Consider the following 22,942-nt stretch of genomic DNA (forward strand, 5'->3'; position numbering starts at 1 on the left):
TTTACCTTGCTATATATCTTCTTTATTCAGCAACAGCTATCAATGCCTTGTTTATATTAATCATTGGCAAAAATTTATTGAATGAATGCCACTTAGAGCGCATTTTTATTTTTTAAAAATGTTTATTTATGTATTTTGAGACTGAGAGAGAAAGAGAGAGAGTTGGGGGAGGGGAGAGAGAGAGGAGAGAGAATCTTGATGTGGGACTCAGTCTCACAAACCATGAGATTATGACCTGAGCCAAAATCAAGGCTCAACTGACTGAGCCATCCAAGTGCCCCTCCTTTGATTTTTTAAAGCATTTCTTAAAAAGTTTATTTCTTTTGAGAGAGAGAGGGAAAGAGAGAATCCCAAGCAGGCTCTACACCATTAGTGCAGAGCCCAGTGTGGAGCCTGAACTCACGGAACCATGAGATCATGACCTGAGCCAAAACGAAGAGTCGGACCCTTAACTGACTGAGCCACCCAGGCATCCCTCATTTTGATTATTTAATACAATTTTGATATTAGTACAAGAAGTTGAAGTCATCTTGGAATTTTCTCTATTCATACATTTATCTGCTACCTTTCCTTATGGTTTTCAAATTTATTTTTTCAATTGACTGTAGAATTTTTCCTTCCTACAGGTCCTACTTCCAAGACCAATGGGAAAAATACCTAAAACTTAGAGGGATTTTGGATGGCAAATCAGCCCCTACCTTCCCCAAGCCCTTTGATGTGAAGGAGAGGGATCAGTTCTATACCTCCGTGAGCTACTCTGGCTGGGGTGGCAGCAGTGGACACGATGCCCCCATGATTGCTTATGATGCCATCCTGGCTGCAGGAGACTCCTGGAAGGAGCTTGCCCATCGAGCCTTTTTCCATGGTGGAGACAGTGATTCTACAGCTGCTATTGCTGGCTGCTGGTGGGGAATTATGTATGGTTTTAAAGGAGTGAGTCCCTCCAACTATGAGAAACTAGAATACAGAAACCGGCTGGAAAAGACAGCCAGGGCTTTGTATTCTCTTGGGTCAAAGGAAGATACTGTAGTTACCCTTTAGAGAGATGTGACATCATTTCTCGTGGTTTCTCCTCTTATGTAGTCCAGTTTCTTTTCATTTTTTCCAAAGTCAAGAGTTTTAACCTTGTACTCCAGGAATTTTGAGGTAACATGTCCCTTGAGCACCTGAAGCTTGTCTTTCCAAATTCATCCTGTCCCCCCTGACTCTGTCCCTCTTTCTGTCCTTTATCTCAGTTGATAGAAGTCAGTATCTCCCCAAGCTAGAAGTCTCATGGCCCCATATTTGAGTCTTCATTTTCATCATCTAATCTTTCACTAAGTTTTTTCTGTGTGTTTCAGGTTGAGTTCTCCAAAAGTGGACTTGGAGACAAAGATTCAATAACAAGTAGTTTATTTGGGAGGTGATTCCAGGAAGCCCTGGTAGGAAAATGGGAAGTGAGACAGGGAGGAGAGGGGAGGGAAGCCAGCACAAGGTGCGATGAGCAGGTCAGCACTCTGGCCAGTTGGGACTAGTCCATCTGGGTTCTCTGTAAGGCACTCCTCAAGAGTTGTCCCACCCAAGGGGCAAGCAAACCTGGGGTGTCCATCCGTCACCTTCCATTTGGCATTGGTTGAGGACCACTCCTAGGGACGCTAACTCCCTGGTACCTCTTGGCCTGTCTTTTGTGCAAGCCAGACACAAATGTCTTCAGGCAAAGACTCAGAGGTGCTTGCAGTGGCAATCTGTACAGTGCATGGGAAGAGTGAAGGAGGTATGTGGGGTCCCAATAGCATCTGCCAGATGGTCTGCCTCCTAAATGTCCTTCACATCTGTTACTCTTTTACCTTCTTGCACCAGTATTTTTCAGTTGGATTTCTACAGTCCAGGGTACTCAAGTCTGGGGAGATGCTGCTCCAAGCTGTACTCTGTACTTTGCTGGCCATGACACTTAACGAATTTCCAGTTTTGTTGTTTTCTCTTGGCTTGTCTTTATTTTCATCTAGACACAACCTAACAAAGTGCCTGGGAACATGGGAGGTACTTGATCAGTATATATTAAATGAATGTTGTTAATCACCTCCTGTCTGGTCCCTTAATTCCAGTCTTGCCTTCCTCCTTGCCCTCCAGAGTTATCTTTACAAATCAGTCATGCTGAACTTCTAATCATGTTCCAATGAATACTCACCCCCTTTCTCCATTTCTTAATGCTCTTCCCTCTCCTTTTCCACCTGGTAGATGCTTACTCATCCTTCAAGCCCCAGCTCAGGTAGAACCTTCTGGGTGAAACTCGCTGTGATTATTTGGGCACTTGGCCACTTTCTCCTCATATACCCACAGCCTTGTCTCCAGGCTTATCACCACACTGGTCCTGTTGAGTGGTGATTGGGTGTCTTCTGAGGACAAACTCAGGTTCCTTGTGAGGAATTATCTTATTCTCTTTGTGGCCTGTCTGCTGGCCCATGAGAGACATTCAATAAATAGGAGGTTCATCAAATTGTGTTGATGTGAATGCTTTCAACATGCGGTTCCACATCTGTTTCAGACACATCTGTTCAGACACCTGCTACTTCACGGTTGCCCAGAGTGACCTGTGATGCACTGTGAGAGACGGAGAGTCTGATGCTTTAACCATGCACATGTGCTGACCTACACAGCTCTGTATTTGAAGCAGGACTCAAGCAAGGACATGGAATTTATTATTCTTTTATACATAAAGGGAGAAGGAAATTCCTAAGTTCCTTTTCTGTCTCAAAAAACTCTCACACACATTTATATATTTCAGAAAACAAACACGTTTTATATATTACAAAAGCAAAAACAGGTTCTTTGGTAAGACAAGCAATTGGAGTTGCAGACGTTCAAGCATGCTGGGCTACAATTCACAGAACACTGTCATACATCTTAAATTCAGATGTCTTAAAAGACTCCTTTGTATAAATATTCTGAGCACAGTTTTAGAATAATAGAAAACACATACAAGATTTATACAAGACATACAACATTTATACAAGATTCCTGAGCAGAATATTAAGGTGACCCTCATGACTGCTTTCAATTTCCCAGTTGGTAAGAACTGACTTTATAGCACAGAATAGTGTGTGCCTTTCTGCAGATGTAAGACAAGAGGAAACATTTCTGGTTGTTCTGAAGTGTCTTTTTCCAGTAGTTAGGAGCCTAGAATAGACAGAACACTAGAGTTCTATTAGCACTGGCCAAACAGTAGACCTGCTTAAATCTTACAGTATAGAAAAGAGCAGAAGAGCATTTTAACAAGTGGAATCTGAGGCATGACCTGTTTTATCTCTGTAGCTAGTTTGGTAAGTCACCTGAATTTAGTAAGAAGCAAACATGATTTTATTTTTCTCCAACTACTGCCTTTACAGTACTGTGTGGAAGCTGCTTTTCCTGTCCCTTAGAATATCACATTGTTTTTGGTCCTTTGTTGGGGGTGGGGGTGGGGAGTGTATTAAAAACCCAGTCCAGGGGTGCCTGGGTGGCTTAATCAGTTAAGCTTCTAGCTCATGATTTTGGCTTAGTTCATGATCTCACAGTTTGTGAGCTGACAGCGTGGAGCCTGCTTGGGAGTCTCTCTCTCCCTCTCCCTGCCCCTCCCCAGCTCGCTCGCTCGCTCTCTCTCTCAAAATAAATAAATAAACTTAAAAAAAACAAAACCAGTCCAGTATTTTTTTTTAATTTCAACTTTATTGAGGCATAATTGACATAAAAGATTGTAAGATATTTAAAGTGTACATTGTGGTGATTTGATACACATTTAAATTGTGAAAGGATTCCTCCCATCTAGTTAATTAACACACCTATCATTGCACATATTTATATTTGGGGGTGGAGTGGGTGGTGAGAACATTTAAGATCTACTTTCTTAGCAAATTTCAAGTATACTATACAGTGTTATCCACCGTAGTCACCATGTTTCACCTCATATCTTCAGACCTGCTTCATCTTACAGCTGAAAGTTTGTACCTTTTTACCAACCTCTCTCTATTTCCCCACCTCCCAGCCTCTGGCAACCACTTTCCTACTCTGTTTCTAGGAGTATGACCTTTTTTAAAGATTCCACATATAAGTGATACCGTGCAGTATTTGTCTTTTCTGTTTGGCTTAGCATAATGCCGTAAATGAAGCCCATCCCTGTTATCACAAATGGCTGGATTTCCTTCTTTCTCATGGTTGAATGATATCCCATTGTATGTATGCATATACTCCATCTTCTTTATCCATTCTTCTGTTGATGGACACTTAGGTTGTTTTCATATCTTGGCTATCGTGGATAATGCTGCAGTGACACGGGAGTGCAGACCCTTTGGGACCCTGTTTTCATTTCCTTTAGATTTATACCCAGAAGTGGGAATCCCAGCCCAGTTTAATCAATTCTAAAACTTCCGTGTCATGCCCTCCATGCTCCCCACCTCCATCAGCCCTGGGCCCAAGGGACTTGGAGGAGAAAAGGGGACATTCTTCCCCTCTCTCTTCTGAGGCTCCTTGCTCCTCTTAGATGTTGCACTGAGACCATTCTCGTTGGTGGAGCACTGGTAGGAAAGGCTCAAGACAGCTGTCTTCTGAGGAGTCCCCTCAGCCCAAGGGAAACTCGTCCTTCCTGCTCCTGTCCAGCAGTGGGAGTGCAGGCTTCCCACCTGTTGCTGTCTTACATTTCACCCATCCCTCTTAAATAGGCCTTGAGAGATCCAACTTGGAAATAGATACCCATGCCCCCTTGATATGGTCACCTTCAATTTCAACTGGTAGGCTCTCACTGGTTGTGGAGGGTAAGAAAGAGCACCACCTCCCCTCCTCTTTCAAGAAGGTAAGAGAGAACCCCCACAGAACTTGACTCTCTATTTTCCATTCAAATCACTGGCTTCCAGTGGAGGGGAGGTGGGGAAGAGAGGTCTGATAACAGCAGTTCTGTTACCTTCTCCTATATCCTACTGGGATTTGTCTTTCCAAGTCCTTCCAGTCCCTTTAGGATACAGTGGAAGAGGTGGGGGAGAGGGGTAGGAGGGCGAGGACTTAGCATTTGTTATTCCCCAGGTAGGACTTCAGCCACAACTGGAGACAGCAGAGAAAGACTTTAGAGATCCTGCTATGTTTGTTTGAGACAATCTGTCTTCATCACAGGCGCACTTCAAAAAGAGTTCAGACTTTCATACTTTCTTCTCAAACCTCAAAATCTCCTCTTCAAACTTTACTCTCAACTGGCAACCTTGCTTGCTATTTCTCTGAGAAAAGAGAAGCAACCAGAGAACAATTACACACTCCCCTCACCACCTCTGCCCACCACCTGCATCTGGCTCAGGGTGTCTACCTTTGCTCCTACTGTGAATGCCAGGTGCCAGTGTGTGTGTGTGTGTGTGTGTGTGTGTGTAGAAGAAGGGAGGAGGAGAATAGAGGAAAGAGATAACGTAATTATATGCATGATGTTGCAGTAAATTAAAAAAAATGATCTGAGGGGCGCCTGGGCGGCTCAGTCAGTTAAGTGTCCGACTCTTGATTTCGGCTCAGGTCATGATCTCACAGTTCGTGAGCTGGAGCCCCATGTGGGGTGTGGAACCTGCTTGGGATTCTCTCTCCCTCTCCCTCCACCCCTCCCCCACTTGCATGCTCTCTCTGTCTCTCTCTAAAAAAATGATCTAGCACACAGTATGAATTTATTAGGCTTATCAAATTAATATGTGTGTACTAAAAAAGAGAAAAAAACGTGTAACATTACAGGGATTAATTATATGTTTTTGACCTGCTATATAATGGTGCTTCATTTGCTTTGTTACCTAAGATTGCTAGATGTTATCTAGAAGTCTTGGCAATATTTTTTGTAAGAGCTGCAAAATTAGCATTGGCCACATCCACCCTCCTCCAGGCTTCTTCAGCCACCATATTCTCCATTTACTCCCCTCTATACCTCTCCAGGGCAAGTAAATGTGCTTTTTGTTTTGTTTTGTTTTTTAAACAGCCACAGAGCTACTGAGAGTGAGGGGGAAGGAATAGAGATTCTGATGATTTCACAACTAACCAGCCTACTGGATCAGCTCCTCATGGGATGGCTGCTGGTATCTGGTTAGGGATCCAGGGGTCAACAAGATAGGGCATAGTGGGAAGCCTTCCCATCATTTTCCATTTTGGGAGTTTGGGGGTTAGGAGAAGTGACACCTAGGGTATCCATTTGGAGAAGGAAAAAGAAGAGGAGGAAGAAAAAGTTACCAAGTGTCAAGTAGTTTATTACAGCCCATTAGCAGATGAAGAAATTGGGCTCAGAGAAGCTTCCATCTGTCCAAAGTCACATGTCTAGGGTGAGAAGGAGCCGGGGTTTAAACCCAAGCCACGTGTCTCCAATCCTATCATACTGCAACTGTTAGCTGTAGTTAGAAAGTTTGCCTTAGACAAGGCCAAAATGGAACCCAAGAGTTACATGGTGATGTCAGAAGCCTGTGCCCTCTCTTCACCTTCTCACAACTATGAGGGGAAGTCAGGGAGAAAGCTCGTTGAGGCTTGATCCACATTTGGGTGCAGGGGTAGGGAGGGGCAGAGCAGAGCTCAGGTCAGACTGTGAAATGGACAGAGTCTTCACTCTCCCCTAAGCTTCCCTGCCCTCCCCAGAGAGCCTCCTCTTCCTCTGACACCAAGGAGACCCCATCCAATGCCTGGGCTGTGACTGGGACTCCTCTCTCTACATTGTGCTTGGTTGCACCCGTCCCATTTAAGGTTCCTACTTCCCTTTTTTTTTTGGTCTCAGTGTCATCATCTATAGCAGCTGGGTGTTGTCCGGCAAGTGCTGTCTCTCAGGGTCTCTAGGCCTGGAGCCCATGGACTCCAGTTTCCCTGGATGATGCTGAGGCAGGTGGTCCTGCACACAGGAGAACTCCAGCAGAACTACTTGAAGAGTACTGTACTAGATGACGAAGGGGAAAGGGAAGGTGCTCTCTAAGTGTCAGCTGTATTAATGCCACCCACAAGGAATACTGTGCTAGAATGACTGGAGTAGCTAGCTTGGTGTGCCAGCTCTGGCTGTGGTGTGAGCGGCTATGAAAATGCAGCCCTCAATCTCTGGCCCCAGGGACCCTGATTGATTCACGGTCCCAGTTGCGGCCTTTCTGGATCTATCCTCATCTTTGTGCTGAGACTGACTCCAGCTAGTGACTGAGCAGGGTGGAGATGCTAATCAGGTTCATTACTGTAAGACAGGGCTTCGTTAATAAGAAACTTCAGCTTGGGGCCCCAGGATGGTTCGGGTCGGTTAAGCGGTTAAGTGTCCGACTCTGGGTTTGGCTCAGGTCATGATCTTGCGGTTCAAGCCCCACCTCCGGCTTTGTGCTGACGTTGCAGAGCCTGCCTAGGGTTCTTCCCCTCTCCCTCTTTCTCTGCCCCTCCCTGCTCATGCTTTCTCTCTCTCAAAATAAATGAATAAACTTAAGAAAAAAAAATCCTTAAAAACAACAACAACAACAACAACAACTTCGGCTTGAACATTCCCCATTGCCCTTGCCAGAACATTCCAGGAACTGGGAGGCAGTCCAAGACTTTTCCTATGTCATCCATTTCCTTTCACCTCTTCACAGGTGTCAAACTTGCATCATGGTCTAAAGACTGTCTCTGCCTTCTTCAGCTTCCCTTATTCCTCACAGGTGTTATCTCCGGTAAATCTCTTGCCCATCTAGCCCCATCTTGGTGTCTCTTCTCCGAGGAGCCAGACTACCACACCTGGCGTGGTCGGTGACACCAGAGCAGCCTTCAGTAGTGCCCTATTTATCGCTCCTCTCCTTCCTGGTGGCACCAGTGCTCGAGTAGTGGGATCATGTGCACCAGGGGAAGCAAGGGCTTCCCTCCAAAATCATTTTATCCTCATCTTGGGCAGACCTGGCACAGCCATGATGACACAGTGCCAAGGCTTCCTTGGGGACTGTTACTTTCTGGTGCACAGGTGCGGAGCATGGCCTCTGGGATTAGTTCGTCCCAACTCTACATGACCTTGTGCAAGTTACTTAGCCTCTCTATGCTCTAAGGCTGTACACACCTCACAGAGCTATTGTCCAGAAAGTGTGATAGTGCCCTACTGGCAGGTTCCACCTCGTAGCGGTACGCTGCAGTTTAAGGAGTGCTGGGCAAGTACCTTGCCTTCCCCATTCCCCTGACCTGCCCAGAACTAGCTCTCTGTGGTTTCTGCCACTCTTTTGGGTGAAGAGGCCATGTGGTGTGCTGGAAACGCCCTGGTTACAGGCCAGCGCAGCCACGTCTAACAACAGGGCTGCAACGGGTCACTTTCTTTGTCTACTGTTCAGTTTCTTCATTCTTTATTTGTAAAAAGATGAACGTCTCTTTGAAAGGAAGGTACTGTCAGAGGCAAACTTCATATTTTCCACTCTTTCTGTTAAATATACACTAAACACATATTATTGGTCCAGTTCTATTCTAGGCCCTGGGGATTCAAAATGAAAGGAGAAGGTCTTTGACCTCAAGTTGCTCAGAGTCTTCCTAGGGAGATAAACATGTCCACGATGATTCTGTGGGTTTTGTCATCACCTAGAGATAAAAGACTTCTGCCTGGGTTTTTACTAACATTTTATAATAGGAAGTGGGAGAGGGGCAGGAAATCATTTCCTGATGATGTTTGGCTCAGAGAGGAAGGACAATGTGTTTCAATGTCCCCTGCCTAAAAAACGAAGTGTATTTATTTTCATTGGGAAGAAGAAACCAAAAAACTGTGGAGGTTAGACAAATAGGGAGAGTTTATTTTTCTCTAACAGGTCATGAGGCCAGTTAATAATCAGCGAGACTCAAGTGAGTGTTGGGTATCCAAAACTTTGAGAGACGGGCTTCTGTGATCTCTTTTGGCATTAGGGGTCGGCTTCACTCCAGCTCTGAGACCTCCAGCTCAGCAATGCCCCCCGGCCTAGGGGACAGAAGCTTCTGTTCGTGGGGACTCCTTTTGTGGCTCAGCATTGGAAGTGCAGGTAATTCGGGGGCTCGGGCCTTAGGTGGAATTTCTTTCAGTCAGTGCTTCTATTTCTCAAACCAACTATTTATATAGTGCTAACATTTGGAGGGTCCCCTAAAAGCCTTCTCTTCTCTTGAGATGAATTTAGAAGAGGGAGGGAAAAAAACCTACAATCATAAAGGGACTGGTAACGACCAGGATACTTTCTCAAGTCCCCTAAAAGCTGCATTAATCCTTTCACCCGGCACAAGACTGTAAGAAAATAATATTGCATCAGTTCCAAAATATGACTTACATTCACCCTATAAATATCCACTGTACCAAAATATATTTAATTTTAAATTAAAAATTTCCAGACTAACCAAGATTTTGCCACTGAGAATGGTGGATGTCCTTGCTAATCCACTACCCAACTTTTTTGATAGATGTGGGAAATGTTGCCTGCAAAGAAGTTACAACTATTTATTAATATGTGAGCATGGCTGGTTCCCCACCTCTCTGCCAATACTTCACAGTATCAAACATTTTTCATATTGTCAACCTGATGGAAAAAATAGTATTACATTGTTGTCTTAATTCTTATTTCTTATTATGATTTGTGCTTCCAGTGTCTTGTTTAAGCAATCATACTATAAAGGCAATTTTTCATATTTTCTTCTAAGCCCTAATGGCTAGCCCAATCAGACTAAGATCACTAGGGACAAATCCTTTAATCGTGGTGTATTTTTAAATATAATACTGAATTTTATTTTGCCAAAATTTATTTTTACTTTTGTATATATTTATATATTATTTTGATTATATGTCCATAGAAAATTTACCTATCATTTTCTTTTCTTGCATTACCCTTGTCCAGTTAATACTAAGATTATTATAACCTCATGAAATAAGTGTCTATTCTATAAACAGTTTATATAAGATAAAGACTATTTGTACTTTGAAGCAGTGCAGTTCTCAGATAAAACCATCTAGCTCTAGTATACTTTAGAGTCAGAAAAACTCTTGATTACCAATTTAATGTTTTGATGCTAGTTTTATTTGGGCTTACTATTCTTGAGTCAGTTTCACTAAATTGGATTTTTCTAGAAAATTATCTATTTCTTCTAAGTTGTCCAATGCATTTGGGAATTTTAAAAAATATCTTTTTATCCTTGACATTCTGGTGTTATACTATAATGTGCCTAGTGTAGATTTAATTTTTTTATCTCGCTCATTACCCTGAGTACAAGTTTTGATTGGAGAAATCATATCTTTAGTTGTGGAAAATTCTAAATAATTATCTTTTCAAACTAGTGCTTCTTCTCCCATTCACTTCCTTTAGAGAACAGCTACGAGATAAAAATAGAATCTTTCCATCTATTGTCTGTACTTTTTGACTATACTTCCATATTAAAATTTTCTTTTACTTCTGTCCTAAACATTACAGTATTGATTCCCTTTTTATTTCAATGGTTATCTTTTTCATTTCTAATTTCCTAACCAGGTGTTTTCTATAAATCTTATTTTATTATTTATTTGTGTTTTTATTTCATAATTTTATATGCTCTGTCTTTATTTTTATCCTTGTGGGTTCTCAGCATATTTATTTAAAAGTCTATGTCAAAGGCTTTTAAAAACTTATTTCACCTGGAATGAATTCATGATCCACTTATTGGCTTTATTGACTATCTTTGTAAACATTTGATTTCTGTATAAATTTAGATATTTTGTTTGCAGGCTTTTTTTTAAAGAAAACTCGCTATTGAAGTACAACATATATACAGACAAGCGCACAGATTATTAATACACAGATTAATGAATTTTCACAGTGAATTCACTCACCTGTGTAACCATCATCCAAATCAAGAAATAAAACATTACCAGGTTCTTAAAACCCATTCCACATATCCCCTCTTAATCACTACCACCCCAAAGATAACTATTATCTTGACTTCTAACACAATAGGTTAGTTTTATTTCAGTGTCAATGAGAAGTTTGTTTATGGCCTTCCCCACCTCTACCCCCCACCCCCATTCCTTCCCATCTTTAGACTCTCTCCTCCATTTGGCGGGGGGAGGGGGGTTGTCTCAGTTCTTCTTAGTGAGGCCCTGTCTTTCCATCCTGCCTTCCTAAATAAACCTATAGCCCCAGGTAAAAAGTCAATAGCTACTTTTTTGTTGTATTGCTTTTGTTTTTAGCTTCCTTTATGGAGTTGGAGAGCTTCGCCTGGTGCTGACCTTCCACAAAGCACTGACACAAAGCACTACTGGACCCCCCTTACCTCACAGAGCTGAATCCTCACAACCACTGTCTTCTCCCAGAACAGGAACCCAGCACCATATTGCAATTCTGTTCTTGTTCTTGCCCACAGAGATATAATCTTTATATTTGAGATCATCTATGTCTTTCTTCTCTTTTGATATTCATCTATAATTAGTCTTTGGTTGGAAAGGTGGTTAGGGAGAGGGGATATCGGAGTATGATTCACTGTGCCACCTTCCATACTCTCGAATGATAGAAAGTTTTATTATGTATCTGCAAATATTGTCAATTTTCTCTCCTCCTTTTCAAACTTTGTAACTTTGATTCCATTTTATTGTCTTGTTTCCCTGGCTTGGACTAGAACTTCCAGTACAATATTTCATAGAAGCACTGATAGCAGACATTCTCATTTGTTTCCAGTTCTAAATGGAATGCTTCTAATGTTTCGCCTATAAGTATGGTCATCAGATAGGCTCTTGGATAATGCTTTTTCTTAGGTTAAGAAATGTTGGATATTAAATTTTATTGTGCTTCTTTCTTCTCCATCTATTGAGATGAGCATATGGGTTTTTCTCTTTAATTTTTCATATGTGAAGTACATTAATATATCTTCTACTGTTAAGCCATCTTTTCATATCTTGGATTAAACCCTGCTTGGCCATGATGTATTTTTTATGCATATTATCTTTGATGGGCTTAGATTTGCTGGTAATTTACCCAGGGTCTTTATGTCTGTGTTTAATAGTGAAATTGGCCTTTTGTTTTCTTTTCTCCTTCTATCCTTGTCCAATTTGGATATCTTGGTTATTTTTGTAGAATGAATTTAGATTATCCCCCTTTTCTATTGTCTGGAACAGTGATAGGAATTGAAGGAATGATAGAATTTTTCTGGAAAACTGTCTGGCCTGGTAGAGGTTTTTTGATGAATAAATCAAAAACTACTGTTTCAATTCCCTCATGCTACTGTTTTACACTTGACTTTCTATTTTTTCTTTTTGACTAAGTTTCAGTAAGTTATATTTTCTAGGAAATTGTCTATTTTCTAGGCAAATACCTGTAATTTTAATTTTGGGTGGGTATAAACATGCTCTTTAATAGTTTTTTTTTAAAAAGTCTACTATATATCCCTTTTTATTCTCTATATTGTTTACTTGTGACTTCCCTCTTTTTGTCTTACTCTGTCTTATCAATCAAAAGTACAACTAGTTTATTATTATTTTCAAAGAAGTAGCTTTTCATGTTTATTATGTGTGGCATACCCTATTCTGGGCAGTAGAGTGAACAAAATGGATAAAAATCTCTGCCTTCTTTGAAAGTATATCCTAATACAGGGAAATCAGTAAGCAATAAATTTAATAATAAACTAGTAAATTCCATAGGAGATTAGAAGGTGATGATTGCTATAAAAGGAAGTAGATTAAGATGACAAAAATTGAGAGAACAGGGGTGAGGAGCACAGGCAGATGGCAATTTAAAGTAGTTACACTTGACAAGCAAAGCCTCGGAAGAGAAGAGGGTGTTAGCCATGTGGATGTCTGTGGAAAAGACACTCCAGGCAGAAGGGATGGCTGGTGCAAAGACCCTCAGGTGGTCTAGGCCTGTGTAGAGTGAGGAAGAGTTGGGAAGACACGTGGCCAGAATGAGACAGGCAAAGCTTTCCCGGAGCTCATGGTTTAGACCATTTGGGGCTTTAGTCCAATGTTAGGACTTCAGGTTTCATTCTGAGGGAAATGCCCTCTTTTGCACAAAGGTGTGACATTATTTGACTTATTTTTTGGCTTGCAGTTGACCTTCTACTTCATGTGTCTTCACATTGTCTTTCCTCTGTGTCTGTGTCCAAATTTATTCTTATAAGGACACCAGCCATATGGGATTAGGACCCACCCTATTGGCTTCATTTTAGCATAAATACCTCTATTTATTTAACATAAAGACTCTATCTCCAAATACAGTCACATTCTGAGGTCCTGGGAGTTAGGACTTCAACATATGGATTTATGGTTGGTGGGGGGGGGGTACTCAATTTATCTCATGACAATATCCACTTCACCATGGCTTTTAATCTTCTCTAGTTGAGTAATATTCATATCCTTTTCTGGAAATGTATCTTTAGTCATGGAAACTATTCACAGATTTTGGTTACAGAAGTGATGTCTTTAATAAGTGAGTCTGAATATTGTACTAGCTGATTTATAATAAATGCTGGTAAGCCCCTGTTTGTCTCTTCCTCTCAAGAACAATTGTCTTCCTTCTAAGAATAGATGACCTCACCTTGAATCTTTCTTGTTTTTCTTTTTGTTTTTTCCTCCAGGAGACGCACCTCCTATCCCACAGACAAAGTGCACTGACTTCCAGAATGCTAATCTTCTCCAAGGCACCAATCTCAAAGTCCAGTTTCTCCTCTTCACCCCTTTGGATCCTAGCTGTGGTCAGCTAGTGCAGGAAAGTAGTGACATCCAAAAGTCTGGGTTCAATGCCTCTCTGGGAACTAAACTAATCATCCATGGATTCAGGTGGGAGTAATCAACCAATAGGATCATCTTCACTAAGAACTAGAGAGTGACCATAAGCCCACAGGAAGTTAATGGGGACCAAGGGGAGAGATGGATTTACTGACAGTCACATGTTTTATCTCTCACCTCCTGCTGTCTTTGAAGGTTTCTCATATCAACATGAATACACATTATGTTGTTTATTCCTGTTGGTCATGTATATTAGTCCTCTGCTTGGTCTTATCTACATGCTCTCAAACAGTAAATATGTATGACCCCGGACAAGTTGTCCCAGCACACGAAGCCTTGGTTTCCACATCTGAATAAAAGGGAAGTTGTAGAAATGGTCCCAGTTGATCTTTCCTTCCTGAAGCATGGGGTATGTGATTCATCTCAGCCAGTGAGGTCATGGGCTGTGTGTAATCAGAGTAAGGGCATGGTGTTTTTATCCAGGGTTTTATTTCCTCTTCTTTATTTCTTCTCTGGCTTTATGATTTAAGAAACTTCCACTCACGGGTGCTACTTCCATCATCTCCTGAGACTAACCTTTCTCAGGTTTGATTTCTTTGATGCCCTATCATCCAAATTTTGTTATAATATGTAGTCACTGAGTCTCAATTCGACCACTATCCTTCCTTCCAACGTCTTCTCTCCAGAGCCCACTGACAAGGCCTAAAACAGAAGAAGGTTGGTGGGAGGAAAGAGGGAGAAAATGCAGTGAAAATAGTAGCAGTATAGAGCAACTAGAGATGGGAGTGTCCAATGAAGAGGTGGATGCAAAGGCACTGCACAAAGGATCACCATTTCATGGCCTCTGGGTTCTCTCTGCTTCTCAAATCCCTGGACCCTGAGCACCCGGCTTTATACCTCCTTAGGTATATACTTCCTTACTCTTATGCCAAAGTCTCTTCTCCAGAAAATCTTCTATTTAGCCACTATCTAAGGCTGTATGTGTATCCCCAACCAAGAGATAGCTAACAGAGCTGGAGAGCTCAGCAGCTGTCACTCTGTCTGCTCCTAGATCCCCTGAAATCCACTTTCTATGGCACACACCCAATTTGTGCTCCTCTGCCTACGTGAGTATGCTCTTACCATTCCTTCTCTGTGGGCCACTGAGAAAACTTCTCCAGATCCCAAACTCTTGGTAAAGTTCTATGAAATTTTTTCTATCATTCTCCTTTTCCTAGAAAAGCGCTTTTATACTATGAGTTCCGGAAGAATAGAGACTATCTTATTTTTCTTTATTTCTCACAAAGCACCTGGAATACTGACCCGTTGAATTAATGAAAGTATGATCAAAAGAACAAGTACATAAAAACATTCTTCAAGGGAAGTGCATATTTTTAAAATATATTTTTAATGTTTATTTTTGAAAGAGGGAGAGAGACAGAGTGTGAGCAGGGGAGAGGCAGAGAGAGAGGGAGACACAGAATCTGAAGCAGGCTCCAGGCTCTGAACTGTCAGCACAGAGCCTGACACCGGGCTTGAACTCATGAACTATGAGGTCATGACCTGAGCCGAGGTCAGACGCTTAACCAACTGAGCCACCCAGGCGTCCCAAGGGAATTGCATATATTATAGAATGAGAATTAAGATTGCAAATCTTAACTCTAATGTACAAAGCTATCTTCTTTTTTTCTATAAATAACACAAGCAATGTCAGTACATATGGTTTGTGTAGTATCCATTGCCCAAAGGTACCTGACTGAGGGCTGGTGGGGCTGGAATTCAACCTGAGTTCTGAGCCCAGGCATGAGGCTGCATCTACCTAAAACAAAAGGCACTCTTTTATAATTTACACAAAGGCTCCATATATGCAGGCAGAAGCCCTGGTGACTATAGGATTATGTCCTCCCTATGCTCAAAGTGGTAGAGGGTTTATTGCCCATATATCCCCCTGATTCATTTTGATCGTCCCCCCCCCCCCGCCCCCGCACCCGGGTTTATTCTGTTAATAGAGAATGTCACTGTAATTCCCATGACAATGGATATTGGCTTGGCAGATAATTTTCCCATCCTTTTTTGGCCCCATGTCTAGGGCTTTAGGTACAAAGCCTTCTTGGATTGATAAATTCATCGGTGCCCTTCTTCAAGCAGCAAATGCTAATGTGATTGCTGTGGACTGGGTTTATGGCTCTACGGGTATCTATTTCTCAGCCGTGCAGAATGTGGTTAAGCTGGGCCTAGAGATCTCCCGTTTCCTCAAGAAACTACTGGTAGGTACACAAGAGCTTTGGGGGAGTTTTGCCTGCTTATTAGGGGAGAGGAAACAGAAAGAATCAACATATGAGGAGGAGCTTTAGGGCGGAAGCAGAGCTACCTAGTGGCTTGTGGGTCTTCGATTCTAATCTCAACTTTACCACTTACAGTGCTGACTCTGGGCAAGTAGTTGGCCCTCTCTGAGCCTCCCGCTCCTCCTCTGTAAAATGTGCCACTGCATGTTAGATAGGGAGTCACTCGAGAGGGAGTGGCCATGGGCATTACTCACACACGATGAGCACCAAAAAGAAAGTGAGGCAATCATCAAGGTGGGGTTTCTAGGAAGAAGTTGAGTGATGAATGGAATGAAAATTCTGCCTTTTTCCCCCAAAGTGTGTGTGGTGGGTACATCATGCCCGGGGTCCTCGGATTCTGAAGCTTCAAGGAAAAGTGTGACACTGTGAGGCCCAGGTTGCCATGGCCCAAATGCAACTCACTTGTAAATGACCCATTCTAGGTATTGGGTGTGTCGAAGTCCTCAATCCACATCATTGGTGTTAGCCTGGGAGCCCACGTTGGGGGCGTGGTGGGATATTTCTACGAAGGCCAGTTAGGACGGATCACAGGTAACATTATTCTCTGCCCATCACCCCAAGTTTGGAGATAAAGAGAGAATGCCCTTGAAATCCCTCTATTGAGGCAAGCAGAAGGATCTTTGTTCTTATGACCAAGTCATTTATTTCCACTAAACTTTACTTATTGTGGCCATTTACATAAAACAGTACTGTGTTGTTATTGTGTGATCTCTAATGTCAGTATAAGAGGCCATGTATTTCTTTCTGAGCCTCAGTTACTACTTCTGCGAAATGAGTTATAATAGGTCATATCTCCTTGGCCCACTGTGGAAATCACCTTTAGTCAATTATGCTAAATACTTGCAAAACACTAGGGATTTTATGCTTTAGAAGCTACCCTCAATCAATAAAAGACAGAGTTATGTGGTAAATACTCTGCTTTCTGGCTCTTCTGTGGGACAACTTGTCCCACAGTCATGAGTCATGTTCTACAGAGCCTCTCAGAAGGGTCCCAGTGGAATGAGACCAAGTTGCCCAAAGTGATAATCCATTCAATACTTTTTTTTTCCCCCATGCTCTGATTCATTTTTTCCACTCCTTCATTATGCTTTCTGTGATCTACTCCCAAAAAGCTACTTATGCTTTAAATCCTTGTCTCAGGGTTTGCTTTGGGGGAGGAAGAGGAAAACAGACCCAAACTAACACCTGGGGACAGTAATTTTTACTTGTGAAGACTAGCACAAGGCCTTGAACATAGTAACTGCTCAAAAAATTATAGCTGTTGTTATGAGTACATGAGGATTAATATTACTCACATTAGCCCTTACCAACTGGCTCACTTCAGAGCCAGAGAAGCTGTGTCATTGAGAGTTAGAGACACAGCATGCGTTTTCCTGGGTACAATGGCCCTGAGCTGGTCCTCTTGTCCTTGGATCCTTGCTGGGGGACTCTAGGATCTGACCAGGAAGGACTGCCTGGAGAGGTGTGTGATGGGTCCATGAGGGTTCTGGAAGCTGAGATGAAAGGGGCCCCTGACATCAGTCTGTCCCAGCAGGCCTGGACCCCGCTGGACCAGAGTACACCAGAGCCAGCCTGGAGGAGCGCCTGGACCCTGGAGATGCCCTCTTTGTGGAGGCCATCCACACAGACACTGACAGTGAGTGGGGGTGACCCTCCTGGGATGGGGGGGGATGAGCATGGCAGGGGCTAGGAGGCTGGCATCTACCTGTGTAGCTCTGGGCAGATTCCCTCCCTTCTGAGCTTCTGTTGCAGTGAGGAGTTTACCAGCATCATCTTGATCTCTGGTTAACACTAAATCTTGTGACAAGGCTGGGTGGGGGAGGACACTGCTGCCTGGCTGGCATAGGGGAAAGTCATACTACTTTTTTTCAGGGTGAATGTGCCTGGCCCCATGGGATTGGGACATTCCACTTCTGGGGCAGATACTCAGGCCTGTCAGGACTTCCTCCTCCCCAGGGAGGAGCCAGCCCTTCAGTCCAGTGAAAAATGAGAAATCCTCCCCCCCCCCCCCCAACTCTGAATCCATTGTGACCAAATTAAGCTATTCTGACTAGCTGGAAAAGGGGATGGGCATTCCTCCTCATTTCTACTTTGATATGAAATGCCCAGGAGTTAGCCAGATCCTGTGCTCAGGATGGTGGGTACGAGATCAATTCATGCCTATCCCTCACCAGAAGAGTCTGCTATTCAAGTGAGAGGTGTCCATGTCTCATTCCCTTTGTTCAGAAGCCTTCTTCTTAGCACCCAACACTCACAGACTCATAATTCTGGAAGAAACCCATGCAGTCATGTAATTCAACCCTCTTTTCCACCTTTGTCATCTCACAGTTAGGAAAGCAAAGACCACATGCTTCTGCCTAGCTGTTGGGTTAACCATATTAATTATCAAGGTCAACTACTTCTGTTTCTAAGTTTGCTAAATAGGTGACTTGTTAGGTCCCTATTTATCAGAGGGCGGCCTCTCAGTCTCCTTCAAAGTTGGAGCCTCTTCCTAATGTGACCAGAGGAAAAAAAATCATTCCATTTGTTTAACCGATTTTCATTGAATTATGTAGTTAGCACCAAGAATGCAACACACAAGGCATTGAAGAAGGTCCCTGCCCACATGGAAATACAGACTAATTGAGAGGGCATTCATTCATTACTTCCTTCAATAAACATTAGGTACTCACATGTGACAGGTACGGTGCTGGTATTAGGGATATAGCAGAAAAAAGGCCAAGTCCCTGCTATAAGTTGTAGAGCTTCCAGGCAAGTAAACAGACATTATTACACACTATAAGTGTGGTAATGGAGGATGTGGGGCAGAGGGTGACTTGTGGGGTGGGGAGGCGGATTACTTCAGGAAGGATTATTGAGGAAAGTCTGTCCCAGGAGGTGAGATTTGCGGATGAGAATGAGCAAGTCCTGGGAAAAGCTGGGAGAACATTCAAGTTGGAGAGAACAGCCAAACAAAAGCCTGGACATGGGTGGGGGACAGGAAAGAAAACCATGTGATTAGAGGGCAGGGAGTGAGGCTAGAGAAGAGGGAGGAGGACCAGGCTGGCCATGGTGAGGAGTTTACATTTTATTCTACAGGCAGTGAGAACAGGGAGGCGATTAGGATTTCCTGTAAAGATTATTGTGGATGCTGTGCACAGAATAAGTTGCAGAGGACACTAAGGGAAGCCTGGAGGCTCATTAGAAGGTGTTTACAGTAGAGGCCAAGAGATGGTGGTGGCTTGTGCAGAGGTGGGGGCAGTAGAGACAGAGAGAAATATAAAGACTCAAGGGGATGGGGCGCCTGGGTGGCGCAGTCGGTTAAGCGTCCGACTTCAGCTCAGGTCAAGATCTCGCGGTCCGTGAGTTCGAGCCCCGCGTCAGGCTCTGGGCTGATGGCTCGGAGCCTGGAGCCTGCTTCCGATTCTGTGTCTCCTTCTCTCTCTGCCCCTCCCCCCTTCATGCTCTGTGTCTCTCTGTCTCAAAAATAAATAAACGTTAAAAAAAATTAAAAAAAAAAAAAAAAGACTCAAGGGGAACCAGGGTGGCTTAATCGGTTAAGCATCCGATCTCGGCCCATGTCATGATTTCACAGTTTGTGAGTTCAAGCCCCACATTGGGCTCTCTGCTGTCATCCCAGAGCCCCCTTTGGATTTCTGTCCCCCTCTCTCTCTGCCCCTCACTCTCTCTCACTCTTTGTCTCTCTCAAAAATAAATAAACATAAAAAAGTCTTTTAAAAAACTGAAAAAAGAAAGATTTGAGAGGTATTTTGGAGGTAGAGTTGACTAGACAAGTGATGGGCTAAGTGTAGGGAGTGACAGAAAGAAAGGAAGCAAGGATAACTTCCAGGTCATTGCTTAACCCCTGGATAGATGCCAGTAAACAAATAACAACCAACCGATCACTTACAGTAGTGATAGATGTGGGAAGGGGAAAGATGTTTTGAAGGGGAAAACCGGGGTCTTTGGCAGCTGCCACTGACCCCATCTGAGGAGTCAGCTGTGGTCACAATGATGAGATGAGGGCTAAAGTGTTTCAAATTAGCCAGATCTTATTTCTGCTCAGTCAGATAAGCACAAAAATATGAGGGAGACTGTGGAAATGTGGCCCCACACATACATATGTGAACTCTTGCTCAAAACAAAGTAAACCGTGTTTGACAAGGAAATTCACCAAGCTTGTAATATTTAGTGATTTATAAAAACTTATGTGAAGGGAGGGGCGCCTGGGTGGCTCAGTCAGTTGAGCGTCTGACTTTGGCTCAGGTCATGATCTCGCGGTCCATGAGTTCGAGGCCCGCGTCAGGCTCTGTGCTGACAGCTCGGAGCCTGGAGCCTGTTTCAGATTCTGTGTCTCCCTCTCTCTCTGACCCTCCCCCGTTCACGTTCTGTCTCTCTCTGTCTCAAAAATAAATAAACATTAAAAAAAATTTATAAAAACTTATGTTAAGGGATATTTTTCTCGAATTTATTAGACAAATATGAGTATCTTATGGCTTTATTCTTCTTTGCTTCCTTCCAGTGTATAAAAACACCGTTAGAAAACTGATGGCAGGTTCTTCAGTTTCACAGCACTTAGGAGTGAGGTGGGCACCCAAGGAGCACACAGAGTGGATGCGCTCCCAAAGGCAGAGCTCAGGCTCTGCTGCCAGTGGACCCTGCTGTGGGGCCTGGAAAATAAGCCCCTGCAATCAGAAGTAATGAGATTCTTCCTCCTTCCAGATGCGGGTATTCGGATTCCTGTTGGACACGTGGACTACTTCGTCAATGGAGGCCAAGACCAACCTGGCTGTCCCACCTTCATTCATGCAGGTCAGAAAGCCAGAGAGAGTTGGGGTTTGGCTGCCCCAGAGGCTGGAATTCACCAGTAGCCTTTATGTTGAGTCAGCCAGTGTGGAACACAGGGGGGTCTTCCTTCTCATGTCCTTTGTTATGCCCCATAATGCCTTTCCCAGCACTTATTGAATAGATGTCTTTGGAGCCCAGGAATTCTGGGGGAGGAGTGCCCGAAATTAAAAGCGTACACCATACTTCTCCTGGCCTACCCACTTTTTAAGCCCTGCAGTGATATATCATCACTCAAGCCAATAAACCCTATTTTTCCTGGGCCCTGATTTGTGGCAGGTCCACACTAGCTGCATCCTCTGCAGAGCTTAGTTGTGGTAGAAGGAGAACGACACGCCCAAAGCTGGCTAGCTGAAGGTTCAATTCACTGATGACTTGCTAAATTTGACAGTTCCCCAAAATTGTTTTTAAGATAATCTTGAGTGCATTCAATAAATATACATTTCTTGGGTGCCCAGGTGGCTCAGTTAGTTAAGCATCTGACTCTTGTTTTCGATTTGGGTCATGATCTCACAGTTTGTGAGTTCAGGCCCTGTGTCGGGCTCTGCGTTGGCAGTGCAGAGCCTGCTTGGGATTCTCTCTCTCCCTCTCTCCTCCCTTGCCCTCTCTTCCTCTCAAAATAAATGAACTTAATAAAAAAATGTACAGTTTCTTTTCTAAATACACAATTGATACTTGCACAATGTGAATTTGAACTGTACGAGTCCACTTATACATGGATTTTTTGATACAGTACAGTACTGTAAATGTATTTTCTCTTCCTTGTGATTTTTTTCAACATTTTCTTTTCTCTAGCTTACTTTACTGTAAGAATACAGTATTACACTTCCACCAAATATGTGTTAATCAACTGTTCATGTTATTAGTTCATGTTATTGTTCTGGTCAACAATAGGCTATTAATAATTAAGTTCAAGGGTCAATGTATTCTTCTAGAATGTTCTTTTTTTTTTTTTAATTTTTTTTTTACATTTATTTATCTTTTGAGAGACATAGACAGAGCACAAGTTGGGGAGGGGCAGAGAGAGAAGGAGACACAGAATCCAAAGCTGGCTCCAGGCTCTGAGCTGTCAGCACAGAGCCCGACGTGGGGCTCGAACTCACAAACTGTGAGATCATGACCTGAGCCAAAGTCAGACGTTTAACCGACTGAGCCACCCAGGTGCCCCTAGAATGTTCTTTTTGAATTCATTCTTCTTAGCATTATTTTAAATAATATTAAATTTGTCAAAAGCTAAGGACCAAGGGTTGTTTAATCTTCTCACATTCTTCTTATGAACATAGCCAACCTATCAGCATTTCTTACAGGAATTTTATCCTGATTTCTGATTACTATGTTTTTAGTCTTTTCTTGCCTTACCAAATTTTTGACACTTTAAGGATTCTTTTGACAATTTTATTGAATAATCCCTAATCTAATTTACTAAATTCATTGATTATCCAAAAACATGTTTCCTTTCACAATTTGTAGATTTTCCAACTTTTTTTTTTTTTTACCAGATGGGATAGTTTGGTTTTAATGGCTTTTGAATATTTCTGTGACATTTCAGCGGCCACTTTTTATTTTTCTTCATAACACAATTTGAAAAGGGTTTAGTTTGTACCCCCCACCTCCCTGTTGCAGCTGGAAGGAGCTTGCCCATAGAGAGTGTGCCAGCCATGGGAAAAAGAGAGTTGACACACAGCTCAGATGTGGTTACTGGTCCCAGAGTGGGGGTCCCAAGGTGAAGGGGGACTCTGAAGACCTCAGAACGCTAGAGCTGACTCCCTTGATTGTCTCATTGCTGGGATGAGTATCATGAGGTTATAAAAAATTTTGTTGGGTGTTGATGAAGAAAGTAAAATGTGTAGACAGATATTCATTGTGAGAAGTGGGTAAAGATCACCAATTGTCTGAAAGTTCCCATTTTCTGAAAGAGAGTTTGATGATCATGGAAGAATGGGTCTCAAATTAAACAATTTTTTTTGATAGATTAAGCTTAGGTATCTCTGGAAAAGGAAAAGGAAGAAAGCAGTAGCCATGTCCATTAACATTAAAAAATGTGGCTCAAGAGACATCCCATGTATTTGTAGCCTGCTGGAATATAAAATTCAATAGAGTTATAATAAGTAGCATGGAGGGATTTTCATTTGTCTTAAACTAAAACCTTGGTTGTGTTTTT

At 42.7% G+C, this 22,942-nt stretch overlaps 1 protein-coding gene across 7 annotated transcripts in view; it reads left to right on the top strand.

The window, feature by feature from the left end:
- The window catches only part of LOC122491474 (protein ADP-ribosylarginine hydrolase), a 37,580-nt gene that overhangs the window by 4,917 nt on the left and 9,721 nt on the right, over positions 1-22,942 (top strand). For 5 of the 7 annotated variants that reach the window (XM_043594245.1, XM_043594246.1, XM_043594244.1 and 2 more), the window contains 6 exons: positions 8,833-8,945; positions 13,483-13,684; positions 15,702-15,879; positions 16,380-16,488; positions 17,492-17,593; positions 20,659-20,748. In XM_043594245.1, the coding sequence (XP_043450180.1) occupies positions 8,833-8,945; positions 13,483-13,684; positions 15,702-15,879; positions 16,380-16,488; positions 17,492-17,593; positions 20,659-20,748 (794 nt within the window). Of the gene's footprint in view, positions 1-626; positions 2,477-8,832; positions 8,946-13,482; positions 13,685-15,701; positions 15,880-16,379; positions 16,489-17,491; positions 17,594-20,658; positions 20,749-22,942 lie in introns of those variants that run through there. The other 2 variants (XM_043594249.1, XM_043594250.1) reach the window with 1 other exon arrangement.

The sequence above is a fragment of the Prionailurus bengalensis genome, chromosome C2 (genome assembly GCF_016509475.1).
Source record: "Prionailurus bengalensis isolate Pbe53 chromosome C2, Fcat_Pben_1.1_paternal_pri, whole genome shotgun sequence".
Classification (NCBI taxonomy): domain Eukaryota; kingdom Metazoa; phylum Chordata; class Mammalia; order Carnivora; family Felidae; genus Prionailurus; species Prionailurus bengalensis.